The sequence below is a fragment of the Myxocyprinus asiaticus genome, chromosome 36 (genome assembly GCF_019703515.2).
Source record: "Myxocyprinus asiaticus isolate MX2 ecotype Aquarium Trade chromosome 36, UBuf_Myxa_2, whole genome shotgun sequence".
Classification (NCBI taxonomy): domain Eukaryota; kingdom Metazoa; phylum Chordata; class Actinopteri; order Cypriniformes; family Catostomidae; genus Myxocyprinus; species Myxocyprinus asiaticus.
This window is the reverse complement of record NC_059379.1, coordinates 3392813-3410271: the sequence shown is the minus strand read 5'-3', so window position 1 is coordinate 3410271 and position 17459 is coordinate 3392813. Positions and strand designations below refer to the sequence as shown.

Here is a 17459-nt window from a genome sequence, read left to right as displayed (position 1 = left end):
ACATTTCACCTCGGAACTGCTACGATGTGTGTCAGGAGCTACATAATATTATTCTTTAAAAAAAAATGCCACAATCTCATAATTTACATGAGATCATGCTGTTTGTACCAGTTAAAATGTGGCCGCAAACTTCAAAGAAATGCGATAGATTAAAGCAATAGATCATTTATTGTTTATTGGCCATAACATTAAAATAATTATGGTCTTATCGGTATCAGCCAGACTCTCAATATTGCTGCATTCCTAAAATATTGTATTTGAGCAGAAGATCTGAAGTTTGGCTTTGGATTGTGGTGTCAATGTAGCACACAGGTTCTATGGCGCCAATGCTATGTTTGCTCTTCTGTTTTTATAAAGTCTTTGGAACCTGCCCATACTCTCACTGACTACAGCCTCCACTCACAGCGAGATACTCTGTTCCCATGGCACTGTTGGTACTGCAGCCTCCATTGTGTGGGCTCCTGTTGGCACCATGAGCCAAGCTCTATCCAGAAGAGGTTTTTCAAGGCTTAGACACACTTGAGTCATTATGGCTTATCATTGTGGTTGGCATCATAAGAAAGCATCTGCTTATCTCACACCCTCCTGAAGGCTTATGCCACCCTGGCACTGGGCACCAGATGGGCTGGTTTGAGTATTTCTGTAACTGCTGATCTCCTAGGATTTTAACGCACAACAGTGCCTAGAATTTACTCAGAATGGTTCCAAAAACAAAACATCCAGTGAGCGGCAGTTCTGTGGACGGAAATGCCTTGTTGATGAGAGAGTTCAACAGAGAATGGCCAGACTGGTTCAAACTGACAAAGTCTACGGTAACTCAGATAACCGCTCTGTACAATTGTGGTGAGAAGAATATCATCTCAGAATGCTATTCTTGGTGCTGTTTTGGTGGCACAATGGTGACCTACACAATATTAGGCAGGTGGTTTTAATGTTGTGGCTGACTGGTGTAAATACATGTGAATGGGTGCCAAAATTTCAGCATTAAAGTAATGGGTGCAAGTGAATGGGTGCAGCAAAAGTCAGCATTAAAGTAATCCATAAGACTCTTCAGAAGCGATATGATATGTGTGGGTGAGAAACAGATTTTTAACAATATTTAAGAGTAAAATCTCCACTTTAACTTTCACATTCTTCTTCTTGTATTTTTGGTTATTCACATTCTTCATGCATATCGCCCCCTACTGGGCAGGGGGAAGAATTTCTATCAAAAAAGGACTTGCATATTGATCTGTTTCTCACCCACACCTATCATATCATTTCTGAAGATATGGATTAAAACACTGGAGTTTTATGATGCCTTTATGTGCTTTTTATGTTTGGGTCATTTTTGACAAATTTAAGAGTTAAAAACTGTGAAAAACTAATCTTCACTAATTTACTACAATGGGAATAAATTAATCGATTAAAAATTAAATGTTTATGATACATTTTTATATTTATGCTATGCCAGGGTGTTTTGGGTGGTAACATTAATAATAATAATAATAATAATTGTAAGATATACATATTTCAATTTCATAACAAAATTCCATTAAATTGAATTATTAATTTTTAACAAAACAATATAGTGAAAAACTAAATATTTTACGTTAAAAATTACACAATTCAATTTGTTGGAATTTTGTTATGAATTTGAAATGCATAAATCTTGAAAATAATCTAAAATATTTTTTTGAGTGCACTAGGGTGTTGCTAGGTGGTTGTTAGGGCATTACTTAATGGTTGCTAGATGGTTGCTTGCTGGCCCAAGTCTATGACATTTTTGTGGAGACCTTTTCAATGGAATTTATGGGATTTTTCGTCCACTATGCAGAAGTTTATATTCTGAAATAAAATCTTTTAAAATATTGTAAGGGGGTTTAGAGGAAAGGAGGAGGCGAGAACCGGCTTGACAACTTAAATAATAATTTACTAAACAAAAACACACAACTAAAAACACAGCACAGCTGTCTGTAATTCTCTCTCTCTCTCCCGAACTGTCGTCCCCGGCCGCCTTTATCCCTCGCGCGCCCCATCAGGCTGATTGGGGACCGGGTGTGTCTCATTCCAGCCCGGCCCCGCCCTCCTCAGCTCTACACTCCTCCCGGCGTTGCCTCAGGCCGGGGAGCCCCCGGCATGACGTACATCCCCCCCACCCTTCCTCTCCGGGTGGGGGGGCGTGCCTTATGCCCCGACTGCCGGCGGGTCCTCCCCGCCTTCCTCGACCTGGGAGGAGAAAAAACAACACAAAATGGCGAGGGAAAGGCCAACACGGAGCGGCAGAGAGAGAGAGAGAGAGAGAGAGAGAGAAAAAGAAACTCACCGGTTCTCTGATGCGCCGTCGTGTGGTCCTCGATCACTACTCCACCCTCTCAGGCGGACTGCAGCCGCTCCTCCCCGGGCGGACCGGAGTCAGACCTCCGACCCCCAGCGGACAGAACGCCCCTCCGCGTTCCCGGCGTCCCGTGGAGACTCTCCTCCGCCCCTGGCAGCGGCCCTACCACTCCAGGCGGTCGGGGAGTCACTTCCCTCCTCCCCCCCGCGGACGGCGGTCATCTCTCGACCCCTCCGCGTTCCCGGGGGACGGCAGGGCACTCCTCCGCCCCCGGCAGCGGCTCCCTCGCTCCAGGCGGTCGTGGAGTCCCGTCCCCACTCGCCTCGCGGACGGCGGCCGTTCCCCGCGTCCGGGTAGTCGGGCTACTCCGTCCCCCGTCGGACGGCAGCGGCGCTCCCCTGGGTGGACGGCAGTGTCGAGGACTCTGCGACGGGAATCCCTCCTCCTTCCCGGGTTTCGGCACCAGTGTAAGGGGGTTTAGAGGAAAGGAGGAGGCGAGAACCGGCTTGACAACTTAAATAATAATTTATTAAACAAAAACACACAACTAAAAACACAGCACAGCTGTCTGTAATTCTCTCTCTCTCTCCCGAACTGTCGTCCCCGGCCGCCTTTATCCCTCGCGCGCCCCATCAGGCTGATTGGGGACCGGGTGTGTCTCATTCCAGCCCGGCCCCGCCCTCCTCAGCTCTACAAATATAAACCATGATTCTGTATGTGTAAGTATACACTTAACGATTTTGTACTCAAAATGAAGTGTTTTCCATATATATTCTGTAAGAAGAAATAGTACCAGCACTGATATATTGTTGTCGCTCTTTCCAACTGGAACGAAACTATAAAAGCTTTTGTTCATTGTTAAAAAAAAAACAAAAAAACAAGCCTATGTCAATGTTCATGTTTAGAATCAAAAGGGAGGTTTGCTATGTATTGACCCCATACTGTACTCTACTTTTTTGACCCTAACAGAAGGGGTTAGTTATTTACATATTTACTTATTTGAGACATGTATTTGATGTGAAATTTACAAACAACATCTCATAATGTGCTCTCTTAGAGGTCTTTGTGGGGGACAGTTTAAAATCTTAAACCTGAACAAAATACAGCAGTTACTACTAAGTCAGTGTGCTGTATTTGACAGCAATGACAGATGTTTATCGCTGCATGACATCTCGAGGCAAACTAAACGCACTTCACAATCACATCAAAGCAGTCAATGCCAAACAATTTTAATAATTCAAGAGCTTTTACAGCATACAAGCTCATCACAATCAAACAGTCATCAACCCCAAGACAAAAAGAAAACAAACAAGAACAGGCCTGTTATGTGTCAAGTTGGTTTCCATCTGACTAAACTCGCAAGTTAAAATCCAGGGCGTGCTGAGTGACTCCAGTCAGGTCTCCTAAGCAACCAATTGGCCCGGCTGCTAGGTTGAGTAGAGTCACATGGGGTAACCTCCTCATGGTCACTATAATGTGTGGTTCTCGCTCTCGGTGGGGCGCATGGTGAGTTGTGCGTGGATGCTGCGGAGAATAGCGTGAGTCTCCACACGCACTAGGTCTCCACAGTTCCAAATTGGGGAGAAAAGGGGAGAAAAAAAAGAATATATATATATATATATATATCAAATTAAGTAGATTAAAAGATTATTTTAAGTTTTATTAATTAAATTTTGTTTACATTGCACAATTCAATTTGATGGAATTTTTTTTATGAAATTAAAATGTATAAATCTTAATAATCAGCTAATATACTGTATGTGTGTGTGTGTGTGTGTGTGTGTATATATATATATATATATATATATATATATATATATATACACACACACACATATACAGTTGTGGACAAAAATATTGGCACCCTTGGTAAATATGAGCAAAGAAGGCTGTGAAAAATGTCTTTATTGTTTATCCTTTTGATCTTTCATTCAAAATATTCTATAAGAATATTTATATAGTGGCTATAAGAAAATGGCTAAAGCATTGAAAATGCCCATTTCCACCATCAGCGCAATAATTAATATGTACCAATCATCTGGAGATCTTAAGAATTGGCCTGGAAAAGGACGTGTGTCTATATTGTCTCCACGCACAGTGAGAAGGATTGATCAAGTGGCCAACGAATCTCCAAGGATCACAGCTGGAGAATTGCAGAAATTTGTTGGGTCTTGGAGTCAGAAAGTCTCAAACTACAATCAGACATCACCTACATCACCACAAGTTGTTTGGGAGGGTTTCAAGAAAAAATCCTCTGCTTTCATCCAACAACAAACTCAAGCATCTTCAGTTTGCCAAATACTACTGGAACGTCAAATGCGACCGGGTTCTATGGTCAGAAAAAAATAGCTTTTTGGCAACAAACATTAGAGATGGTTTTGGATGCCTGTGGTTAAATGTGGTGCTGCATCTTAAATGTTGTGGGCTGTTTTCTTGCCAGAGGTCTTGGACATCTTGTTTGGATACATGGCATCATGGACTCTATCGAATACCAACAGATAAAAAATCAAAACCTGATTGCCTCTGCCAGAAAGCTTAAAATGGGCTGTGGTTGGATCTTCCAGCAGGACAATGATCCAAAATGAACATCAAAATCAACACAAAAATAGTTCTGCCATATATATATATATAAAGGCAGAAATGTGAAGCTTATAATTTTATAAAAGCACTAAATTATTTCCTCTGTTAAAACCCATGCATTATTTGAGCTGTAAAGTGGTTTAAATCTTGTTTGCCGTTGTATGGTTTTGGGGTTTAGGGCGTTACATTGTCAAGGCAACAAAGTTGTAGAATTGGATATAACTTTACACAGAAAAGGTTAGGAAGCAATTTTATCACACTAAAATCATGTTTACACAGATTATTTATGTCTTTTGTCTATACTTTTTTCCAACTGACCTGAACAAAAAGTGCCTTTTCATAAAAACCTTTCAGAACTTCAAAATATCAGAAATCACAGAAAAACCTGTACAGATTGTGAGGCTCATAAATCTGCTCGGAATATCAATGCTTCCCTGCAGAGTGTAACAAAATGTTGAGCCGCAGCATCGACATGATGAAATCCCTGTTTACAAACGAGGCAACAGCCAGAAATTACAACCCTCATTTGTGACTGACTGCTATGTGAGAGATTCTAGCAAGAAGCATATGGTGAATAAAGACATCTCATATTACGATACGGAGCTGATGGGCTCATAATCACGAGAACCATCTGTGATCAGCTAGGGTTTTATGAAGATTTAGTGATGGTGACTGCAGACACAGGTGTGTGTGAGCAGGTGAGACCATTTCAGTCGCCTGGTTTGTAGAGATATTGAAAGTTACATCACCAAAAACATCCTTAAGTATTCAACTGATTTGATCCTAAAAGTAGAATTAGAACTTTTGCAATTGTGCCTAATGTTCAGTGTTTAACAAAAACACACACTTGAATCAATGTTTCTACACCCTCTTAAGATTATAATACCATTTATATTAAAGAGAGAGTTCACCCAAAAAATTATCATTCTTTCATCATTTACTCAACCTCATTATATCCCAGATGTGTATGACTTTCTTTCTTCACCAGAACACATTTGAAGAAAAACAGAAAAATATTTCAGCTCAGTAAGTCCTTTAAATTCAAGTGGATAGTGATCAGACTTTTGAAACTCCAAAAATCACAGACTGACAGAATAAACGTCATCAATACGACTCCAGCTGTTAAACGAATGTCTTCTAAAGAGAAAAGATCACTTTTGATGCAAAAAAAAAAAAAAAAGAAGATAAATACTTAAGTACTTTTTAACATTGCTTCCGGTAAGCTTCACGAGAGGGTGGAGATCGCGCGGTCTTTCGTGTGACGTATTCGTGTTGGCATGTTACAGACGTAATCTCGCGTTTTTCTCTTGGTTGAGACATCCAGGATAAGCATACAAACAAACCATTGTGAATAAAGAAACAGATACAAATACAGATCTAAACCAAAACCAACAAGGCCTCTGTACAGCATTCCTCCTACTCACTTGTAAACAGCGCTGCTCTTCCGGGTGTGTCGCACGTGAGTCAGTTCTCACGTGAACATGCCAGCGTGATTGTGTCACATGCGCATGCCGCTGCTGACTGGAAGTGATGATTGAGAGTTAAAAAAGTACTTAAATATTGATCTTTTTCGCACACAAAGCGTTCGTGCCACTTTAGAAGACATTCATTTAACAACTGGACTCGTATGGGTGATGTTTATGCTGACTATTAGTTCTTTTTGGAGCTTCAAAAGATGGCTCACCATTCACTTGCATTTTAAGGACCTACTGAGCTGAGATATTTTTACATTTTTCTTCAAATGTGTTCTGCTGAAGGAAGAAAGTCATACACACCTGGGCTGCATTTCCCAAAAGCATCACAGGCCTAAGTAGATTGTAGAAACCATTGGCGCCAAGAGTCTCTACGATCAATTTAAGCTTGCGATGTTAATTACCAGGAAATAACCATCTGATTGGAACATTTGAAGAGCTTACATATGCATGCACAAGAACTTTGCAGAACTTCTTCAGTGTCTTACATCAACATGCAGTGACACAGATGAGAAGCACATTAAAATAACTGAAAGTTCTGCTCCAAACGTCATGTTTGCGCTTAGAATAAATGCATTTAGAATTTGAGAAAAAGTGCTGTTTTTTCCACGCTAATTCTCTTTTGACTTTCTTATGGTTTATTATCATGTAGTAATACCCTGGCATAATGACTGACACATGTCGTCATGAAATCAGACACCATCCACTCAAACTCCGAACACAAGTGGTCAAAAAAGACGCATATTACAACCAAGTGTAAGTGGTTATGTTTCTCATCTGTCCACTCGTGATCGGATCTCCCAAAACACAAAAGACAATAAAAGTAGTCCATACAGCTTGTGTACTATATTCCAAGTCTTCTGAAGTCGTACAATAGCTTTGTGTTCAGAACAGACCACAAATGAAGTCGTTATTTGGTAATGGTTCCCCTCTGCTGTAGCTCTACAAAAGAACGGAAGTCATACAGGTTTGAAACAACATGAGGGTGAACTATTAATTTAAGCTGTTTTTTTGTTTCTGATGTATTGTTTCAGGTACCCCTTCCCGACGGTGTTCAGTACGTGTAGTAAGAAGGATCTCGCAGCGAGTTTAGAGAAAGGTGTGGGTATGTGTTTGTTCAACATGCCGGAAGTGAAGGTACTCTACGGAGGACAGAAATGTGGAAACGGATACGTCGAAGAGGGAGAGCAGTGCGATTGTGGCGATCTGGAGGTACATCAATATGTTTTTTTGTGTGTTTCAAAACATGTTTAATACAGACATTTACAGGTTTCCCTCAAGCGCTACATATGCGCCACAAAATTCACACCCTCCAGCGTCATGCATCATTAAGAGTCTGCAAGAAATGTAAAAAAACATATTTTATCCCATTTTCTCCCAGTTTGGAATGCCCAGTTCCCACTACTTAGTAGGTCCTTGTGGTGGCGCGGTTATTCACCTCAGTCCGGGTGGCAGAGGACAAGTCTCAGTTGCCTCCGCTTCTGAGACAGTCAATCCGTGCATCTTATCATGTGGCTCATTGTGCATGACACCGCAGAGACTCGCAGCATGTGGAGGCTCATGCTACTCTCCGCGATCCACGCACAACTTACCACACGCCCCATTGAGAGCGAGAACCACTAATCATGACCACGAGGAGGTTACTCCATGTAACTCTACCCTCCCTAGTAACCAGGCCAATTTGGTTGCTTAGGAGACCTGGCTGGAGTCACTCAGCATGCCCTGGATTCGAACTCGCAACTCCAGGGGTGGTAGTAGGGATGCAGTTTTCAAATTGAGAATTCCTCTCAGTTTTGAGAGCACCGCAGAGAAAAGCCGTTGTTTGTGTCAGTACGCTTTAGGTTTTTGATGTCTTTGTTGAAACTGCAAAGCCTATGACAGTGTTGTGTGACTGTATGTGTATGAACAAATCCTTCAATACTTTTCATTTAAAATTTACGTAACATGAATTTCCACATAGCTAACAGTGTCTGGAAATGAATTAGATTTTTAAAGGAATCGTTCACCCACAAATGAATTCTGTTATCATTTACTCAACTTCATGTTATTTCAAATCTATATGACTTGGTAAAAGTGTTTAGATGTCATAAGATAGCGTTGTGTGAGGAACAGGGTGAAAATGAAGTGTTTATGAACTGATAGTCTGCCGTTTTACTCTATGAAAGAGAATAAAAGTAATTGCTGTTGCAGCACCTCAAGTGTTCATTTCATCATGAAACTGACGCGATGCATACAATGAGACACGTAAAAATAATTTCACAAAAATGTAGGTATAGTAATGTGATTCTATGAGACCTAGCTGGTTGTTTTGGAGGTTTTGTAGTGATGTGAAAGGGCAGTTGCTCAAACTAGCAGATAGCTGCTGAGAAATTGCTTTAGGAAGTTTGACTTGCGTCTCTGGAAAACAGGAATGTCCTGAAATGATCAGTCTATGTCTCTCTCTGTAGGAGTGTCTGAATCCCTGCTGTAATGCCACCACATGCACTCTGAAGGAGGAGGCAGTCTGTGCACATGGACAATGTTGTGAAAATTGTCAGGTAAAATCATAAATCACTCTCTACAATTTTATTTTGCAAACCTTTGCAACGTAGTATGTACTTTGCCATTGAAATATGGGCAGTCAAACAGTTTCTGATACTTAAAGACAACATGAAATCAGAATTGACCCTATTTACTTTCTTTAAAGACTTGGCAAAATCAAAGTTTTGCTGCTTTTAGTCCATATCTGTTAGCTTTAAGGTCATCTATATGCTAGTGTACTTCTAAACAATGACAAAATACGTTTTCGGTAAGCATTTCAAATGTACTGTTTCTCTCTTCCGGCTAAACAGACCTGGGCAAAATCATGATGTCACAAAGAGACTGAGAAACTTTGTCCAATCAAATGCTTTCTAGAATGAGAACGCATACTCCTCCTACTGTACATCTGTTCAGCACACATGGCTGTGTTCTCTCCTGCGCTGATGATGCATTCACAGGGCACTTCGAAGGGAGCGCAATCCATGCTGTAGGGTCATTCCAAACAGAATTTTCAATAAGAATCAAGTGCTCGTCAAGGCACTCAATAAACAGGGAACTCAATAAATGTTTCTGGTCTTATTTTGAAATATTCATACATGTTATTTTGAAGAAAAATGTGTTTTCATTTTTTATTATTATTATTATTTATGTATTATTATTACTACACAGCTCTCTGGAATACTGATTGTGTTTGGTCAGCTGCATCATTCTGCGGTCAAATATTTTTGTATAGTGACCGCTGAACTATATAATAGGCAACTGATTTCATTCTTAGCTGTGTTGGTTTTTATGTTCATATCACTCCACTCTCTTTTTTACATTTAGTCATTTAGTACACAAAATAACATCCAACAAGGCTGTTTGACTAGCTTAACCAGCAAGATTCCTTGGTTAACCAGTATTACCAGAAAAATACCATACTGGTTCACGGGCTTTACACTTCGAAAACTAATTTTCTTACTGATTTGTTTTGCCTTTTTTTTTTTTTCCAGTATAAATACCTAAACTTTCTTAAAACAAGATAAATTTACTTGAGATGCAAAATGACTTTATATATTATACATTTAATATAGTAAAATGTATGCTTAAATCAAGGGGAAAAAAAATTGTCAATGGGGTTAAAAAAAAAAAAAAAAAAACATATATATATATATATATATATATATATATATACATACATACATACATACATACATATATATATATATACATACATACATACATACATACATACATACATACATACATACATATATATATATATATATATATATATATATATATATATATATATATATATATATATATATACATATATAGATATAGTATATATATATATATATATATATATATATATATATATACAAATAGAGATAGATATATATATATATATATATATATATACACATACATATATACAGATATATATATATATATATATATATATATATATATATATATATTATTTAAAGGGAAAACAAGTCTTTTTTTTCTTACCCCCTTGGTCACTGTTCATTAAAGGCTGACACCTTTACTGTTCTCATATATCGAACTGATTTTTCATTAAAAAATTAATTTAAATAAATTCATTATATTAAACTTGCATTTCATCTTGAGTTTTATCATATTTAGACAAAAAAAAATTATATTTAATTATACATTTTGTTTATACATTTGTGTTCAATAAAATAAAAAAAAAATAAAAAATACATGACATGAAATAACACTTGCCAGTAGGGGAGGCTATTGTGATCCATTGATTTAGATGGGCCTAGTGTCTGTAATCCAATGTTGAAACAAACTTAGTTTCGAGATGTATTTCACAAGTTATAAATTTGATATATACTTAGACATCAAACACTAATATATGTCAAAGTTTAGCACTTCTTTTTTTTTTTTTTTTTTTTTTTTGACCACTTGTTTTGAAGTGTCAGTTTTTGCAATAATGTAACATTATGCTTATTATTAATACTTGTTTTATTATTTAGTCATATTATTTATTCCAGACATCAAACATCAAAATTCACTAACTCAGTGGAGTAAATGAATAAAAATGTCAATAAAACAAACAGCAATAAACAGATATGAACAGCAATGAACAGTGATAATACAATTTGTGTACAAACAGAAGACTTTGCAATGGAAAAATTGCAGTTTTTGCAAACATCAAAATTCAAATGTGACATGAACAGCAATAATGTGGGGTCAGACTTTGATCTTTTGATTTCTATGTGCATGTGTGTTTGTGCTGCATGCTGAAAACAAGTGCTCTGCATTATAGTGTCACAAATTAATTTATTTGTGTGTGTGTGTGTGTGTGTGTTCTGTGTTATGGATGTGCTAGAGTCTCACCTCATCATTTCTGTGTGGGTGTGTTCTGCATTGTGACTGATTAATTGATTTTATTTGTCAAATATTAAAAAATGCTCTGTGTTATAGTCTTACCCATTCATGTCCTATGGTGGGTCAAATTTGATCCAGAACAGTACAAGTGTCAGTTTTTTCTTTTTTTATGCAACCATTAGACTCATCAAATCAAGTCCAGTTTTCTGTGTGTGTGTGTGTGTGTGTGTGTGTGTATGTTTGTGTGTGTGTGTGTGTGTGTGTGTGTGGCAAGTGGAGGAGAAGTCACCAAGCCTTGTTCAGCTCTGATGAAGGAAACCATTTTTAATTTTAAAAAGGAATGTCAAACAGGTCAAAAACACCCGAACAGTAACCATGTGTTAAGGATATTTAGATATTTTTACTGGGAAAAAAGAGCAGGAAAAAAAACATACTCAGTAAGTAAATGATTTTGGTAGCCCAACAGCTAAGTTGGTGAACTGTAATGGTCCATCAGTTCTCCATCAGACCAGCATGATGAGCATGGGAATTGCATGCTGGTTAAGCTGGTATTTTCAGCAAGGATTACAGAAGTTAAATGTCCCTGCTTAGAAAAACAATAGAAACCCCCACAGAAATTTGAATGGTTATAATGGGAATTGTATTGGTGTTCATGGAAACTGGTGGTAATGTTCCCTGCGGGTCTCTACTGGTAATGTGTTGGCTTTTATTGGTGGCATGTTATGTTAAGTGGATACCATTAGGGACCAATATATATCTGTAATGGAAACCAATAAAAAAACATTAAACTGTAATAGAATATGGCCTAAAACACACTACACTCTTAATGTAGAATTTGCATTAGAATTTCTATAGTTTTTGTCAACAGGGGTGTTGTGAATGTCATTTTATGTTGTCTTCAAGGACTGCAGTGTGATATCATATTAATTACAGTATGTTTGTGTGTGTGTGTGTGTGTGTAGTTGAAGCCTGCAGGTACTTCATGTCGTGAATCCAGTAACTCGTGTGACCTGCCGGAGTTTTGCACAGGCGCTGAACCTCACTGCCCTGCTAATGTTTACCTGCACGACGGACACACCTGTCAGGGTGTCGATGGACACTGTTATAACGGCATCTGCCAAACACATGAGCAGCAGTGCATTACTCTCTGGGGACAGGGTAAGTACAGCACCACCCACAGGACTGGAGGAATCAGTACTGCAAACCAATGCTGAATAACACCACTTTTATTTGAAATGTGGTCATTAAACCTGAACACAACACATCCGCTTCTGTATTCTCAAGTACTGAAACTCTGGCAGGGTTAAGTGAAGTGGTGATGAGTTTCTATGATGGATGATAATGATAAATGTGATGATAAATTGAATCAAAATGGGAAGTAAAAGGGAAGTAAAGAAACTGAGTCGTGTGTGTGTGTTCATTCGTTCGCCAGGTGCCAAGCCAGCTCCAGGAATCTGTTTCGAGAGAGTTAATTCGGCTGGAGATCCGTACGGGAATTGTGGAAAAGATGCAAAGGGATTGTTTGCCAAATGTGAAGCACGGTATGAGAAAGTCGTTCAGTATTAACAGAGCAATGTTTGCGTTTAAAGATCACATTACAGAATCTTTTCAAAACAGAAAAAAGCCAGCTTTAAAATGGGTTTGTCACAGACTATTACAAACCTTTGCAAACCTTTTATCACTAAAATTATGTAAAAGTGTCTTCTTTTGAAAGATTAGACTGTGAAAAGTCTGGTGTGAAAAAAAGTGAAAAAAGCGGCAGAGGGGATCATGCATGGACCGGTAAGCCCGGCCTTCAGAATGAGGGGGTTGGAATAAGGGAATATTCCCCAATTGAGTGATGGGAACCAACGCGCGTTGTGCTTCGTCGGTGCCATTATTCTTTTGGGATTCTATCAGGAGATGCAAGGTATTTTAACTTGTTTTTCTTTTGCCCGTTTCGTGGATCATGTGGGCGTTCTGGCAAGAGAAGAGACGCGCACTGCTATCTCTGCTCGATTTTTCGATGGCGGCATGGATGTCGCTCTTTTTCAACAGCTGTTGGATCTACACACGATAGTTTTGCAGTCCAACCAAGCGCAGCGCGTTAAGGAATGCCTTTGAGTTCACCGGCTCCATTTGGACTTTCCCTTGAATATTTTCAGCTTGAGTTTTACCACTGCCTACCAAGGGTCTCGGCAAGCGTAATATAACTCAATGTACTATAAAAATAGGTCTGCAAACGAGTCTGTCGGGCTTGCTGTGTAACGAAGGGTGAACCCCCATTCAGTGAACGAAATTGGACCATATAAACGTATCCGTTTCTCCCCTGTTTGCCCTTCGGTCAGTATCGGGATGAGTTCACCATTGCATGCCTTGAACACCTCGAACGCCCGACAATCAGAATATGGTTCAGGTATCCCACGTAGCTTGCTCTGGAGAGCGAACATTAAAAAAATGCTTCCCAAATTCAGCCTCGAGACTCGAGACATGCATAATAGAATTCGATGTTCATAAAGCACAAGTGTACACAAAACACACAGTGAACATAAGCACCACAAGTTGTCCCCCCATAAAGAATTCTGGGGCCGTTGTTGCAAACAAGTTTTCTTAATAAACATTTCCCCCAATGTTCACACACTCTTCCCCATTCAAATTACCAGTGAAAAGGTTTATTCTGTCAGTGTCCCTGCTGTAAATGTATTTCAGGGAGCTCATCATTTATTCCTGAATACAATAAAGGCAGAAATATTATTGAATCCCATTCAACCAGCCACAGTAGTAGAGGCGCAAAGGCCCTCCTCCGCTGTGCCACTGGTTGTGGGGTAGTCATCAGAATTAAGCCAAGCACGGCATCTAGTGCTTATATGTTGCACTACAGGCGAGAGCCATGCATTAATTCCTCTGTCTGCCTGTTTACCAGCTTATAAGCAGTTGCAGAGCGGGTACTTCGAAAGATAGAGCATGGTTATGTCATTCAATTCAGGCGAGCTCCTTCAGTATTCAGTGGGTTGTTCCAACAGACGTCTCTGTTCGGGAAGCCCCGTTTTGATTCTGGAAATTCACTCTCTCTTAGAAAAAGGGGCAATAGAAGAGATTCCCCCTTCTCAGAAAAATGCGGCTTTTACAGCCGTTATTTTCTGATCCCGAAAAAAGATGCCGGCTTGCGCCCCATTCTGGATTTGAGACGTTTGAATTTCAGTCTAATGGAATGTCAATTCAGAGTGCTGATGCAGAAACAAATAATGTCACAAATACAGCTGGGGGACTGGCTTGTGACAATAGATTTGAAGGACTCTTATTTCCATATTCAGATTGCGCCGAATCAGAACAGGAATTTTCTCAGATTTGCTTTTGGGGGCATAGCATACCAATTTTGCGTCCTTCCATTCAGACTTGCACTGGCAACACGCATTTTCACAAAATTCATGAATGCAGCTCTGACGCCCTTGAGGCTTCAAGGCATCTGTGTTTTGAATTATCTCGACAATTGTTTGGTGTTCACTCAGCTCACTCAGAGACTTTGGCTGCCCAACACTGAGATGTCATTCTCAGCCATTTGATCAATCTAGGGCTGTGTATAAACCTAGACAAGAGTGTCCTGTTGCCAAGGACCTTCTCATTGGCGCATCATGGCTAAGAGTGCGTCTTTACACGTTTCCACTGATCAGTCTGCTGCATGCAGTTCTGCAGAGGGTTCGGGGGGATCTGGTTCAGCTTCTGTTAGTGGCACCATATTGGCATCTCAAGTTTGGTTTTCGACTCTGGTCTCTCTCCTGGAAAAGATGCCTTTTGGCACCCCCGGCTGGACTTGTGGAAGTTATGGGTGTGGCCCCTCAACGGGCCACTCTTTTAAATGATGCGTTATCCCCCCACTGTAGTTGATACCATGCTTGAGCTCCACCACTGAGGAGGCTATATACCTTTAAGTGGTGTATTTTTGCTTCTTGGTGTACAGCATCTCCGAAGAGAAAATCTAGTTCACTGCCCTGTCGGTACAGTGCTGGAATTTGTGCAGGAGCATTTCGGGGCCAGGGTTGCCCCGGCAATGCTTAAAGTCTGTGTTGCTGTTATAACAGCTGAACATGCGTTTATCAGTGGAGTCTCTGTCGGTAGACATTCTCTTGTCACCCGCTTTATGTGCGGGGTATGCAGGCTTAGAACTTATCATCCTGTCCGTGTTCCTTTATAGAATTTATCTGTTCTTTTATCTATCTTTTAGAGGCGCTCTCAGATGCTCTGTTCGAGCCCTTGACAACAGTTATTGATATGTTTTTTGACTCAAGACGGCACTGCTAGTGGCATTGGCATCGTTTAAGGGAGTCGTGATTTGCATGCCCTGTCGGGTAATCCTTTGTGTATGGAATTTGTGCCAGGGTAATCAAATGTTGTGTTAAGACCTCGTTTGGGCTATTTACCCAAGGTTATTTCTACGTTATTTTGCTCGCAGACCATTAATTTTCAATCTTTCTCTCCTCCATTTGAGTCGGAGCAGCATGAAAGGTTACATATGCTTTGCCCAGTTTGGGCGCTGCAAGTTTAGGTTGACTGTACTAGCCAGTGGCTTTGAACAGTTGTTTGTGTTCTTTGGTGGCCACAACAGAGGGGTTTCAGAGTCCAAGCAAAGACTGTCTCATTGGCTTATTGATGCAATTTCGAGTGTTTACAGAGCACACGATTTACTTTCGCCTTCGGGTATTTGAGCCCATTCTACAAGGAGCATGGCATCCTCATGGGCTTTGGCTTGAGGTGCGTCTTTGGAGGACATTTGTATGGTGGCAAGGTGGTCCTCTCCACATACATTTGTTACATTTTATAATGTGGATGAGGGATTGACTCCTGCTTCCCAGGTTCTCTCTGCTGGCACAGGAGCAAATTCATAATTCCTTTTTTATTCAGACACTTTAGCTAGCTTGTGCACCGCTATATGCTTGCCACATGGGCTTAGACAGCTGGCAGTTACTGTTCGCATGGCATGAATGTATTTATTCCCATAGCAATCATACGCAGCTCGAGTTATCTGAAAGGGAATGTCTCGGTTACGTATGTAAACTTGGTTCCTAGAGGGGAACGAGATGCTGCATAGCAGGCCTTACTCTCTAGCAGCTGCATAGGCTCGTGCCTTTTTCAGAAAATCTGACTCTGGCGTGAAAGTGAGCATCTTTATGGAGCCCGTGACGTAGCTCTCTAGGGGGCGTCGCTTCAGCACCATCAGCTAATAAATTGACGTTATTGTATAAAGGCTTCAGACGACATGACACTCGGATGGTGTCCCCATAACAATCATACGCAGCGTCTCGTTCCCCTCAGAAAACCAAGGTTACGTACATAACCAAGACGTCTTTCCCTCTCTTTTTAGACCTATGTGTTTATTTTGTGATGGTGTGTCTCTCTTAAATAACATTTTGGATTTATATTACATTTTAAATGTCCTTCCTGTATAATATTTCCCCTTCTGATTTTTTTTTTTTTTTTTTAACAAAAACACAGATCCACAGAGAACTCTAACATTGCCAGACAAATAACAACATCAACCTTTAAAGGAAAGGAACAGAACAATAATTCTATTGAAAATGTCACAGTAATTTGCAAATGAAGTTAACACCTGTCAGACATTCTGCTTTAATTGTATTCAGATTGGCTGGTATATTTAGGGATTCACAGATCATATCCTCGTTGAAGTAATTACTCTAATGACTGAAGTGGACAGATGGAGAGAGAGAGATGGGGAAAGAGCAGATTTTAGCCACTAATGACTCTTTAGTTTGGCCAAAAGTACCCAAGCCACTTTCTGCACTCTGTCTGTCTGTTTCACTCTCTGTCTCTCTTTTGGATGTTTCTGCGTGAGAATCTGCCCTCCGTATGCAGTAATTGGTCTTAAATGAGGAGGACAGCTCATTATTTCTGCATGTTTTTGGCTGCATTAGAATCAAAGATGTCTGTACCATTACTGCAGAGCTCAGCAGAGGAAGCTCACTTCAGCGCTGTGAGAACATTTGATTTACTGTCTGAGAAACTCTCTGCTTTAGAACATGGGATGTTTCAGCTTTTGGAACACTTTACACAATCGTCCACACTTAGTTTTAGATTGCTTTTACACAAAGGGGTGAATTCACTTAATGTTTTATTGCCATTCTTGTTGTTTTCATTTTTATTTTTTTTAAATAGCTTTTAATGCTTTTTTTTTTTTTTTATAAATATTTTTATATTTTGACCAATGAAGCACTTTGACATGCAATTATTGCAGG

General features: G+C 39.8%; 1 protein-coding gene across 1 annotated transcript in view; it reads left to right on the top strand.

Moving 5' to 3' along the window:
- The window catches only part of LOC127427338 (disintegrin and metalloproteinase domain-containing protein 12-like), a 141998-nt gene that overhangs the window by 99775 nt on the left and 24764 nt on the right, over positions 1-17459 (top strand). The window contains exons 12-15 of the mRNA XM_051674894.1: positions 7404-7581; positions 8817-8906; positions 12195-12390; positions 12665-12773. Of these exons, the coding sequence (XP_051530854.1) occupies positions 7404-7581; positions 8817-8906; positions 12195-12390; positions 12665-12773 (573 nt within the window). The remainder of the gene's footprint in view (positions 1-7403; positions 7582-8816; positions 8907-12194; positions 12391-12664; positions 12774-17459) is intronic.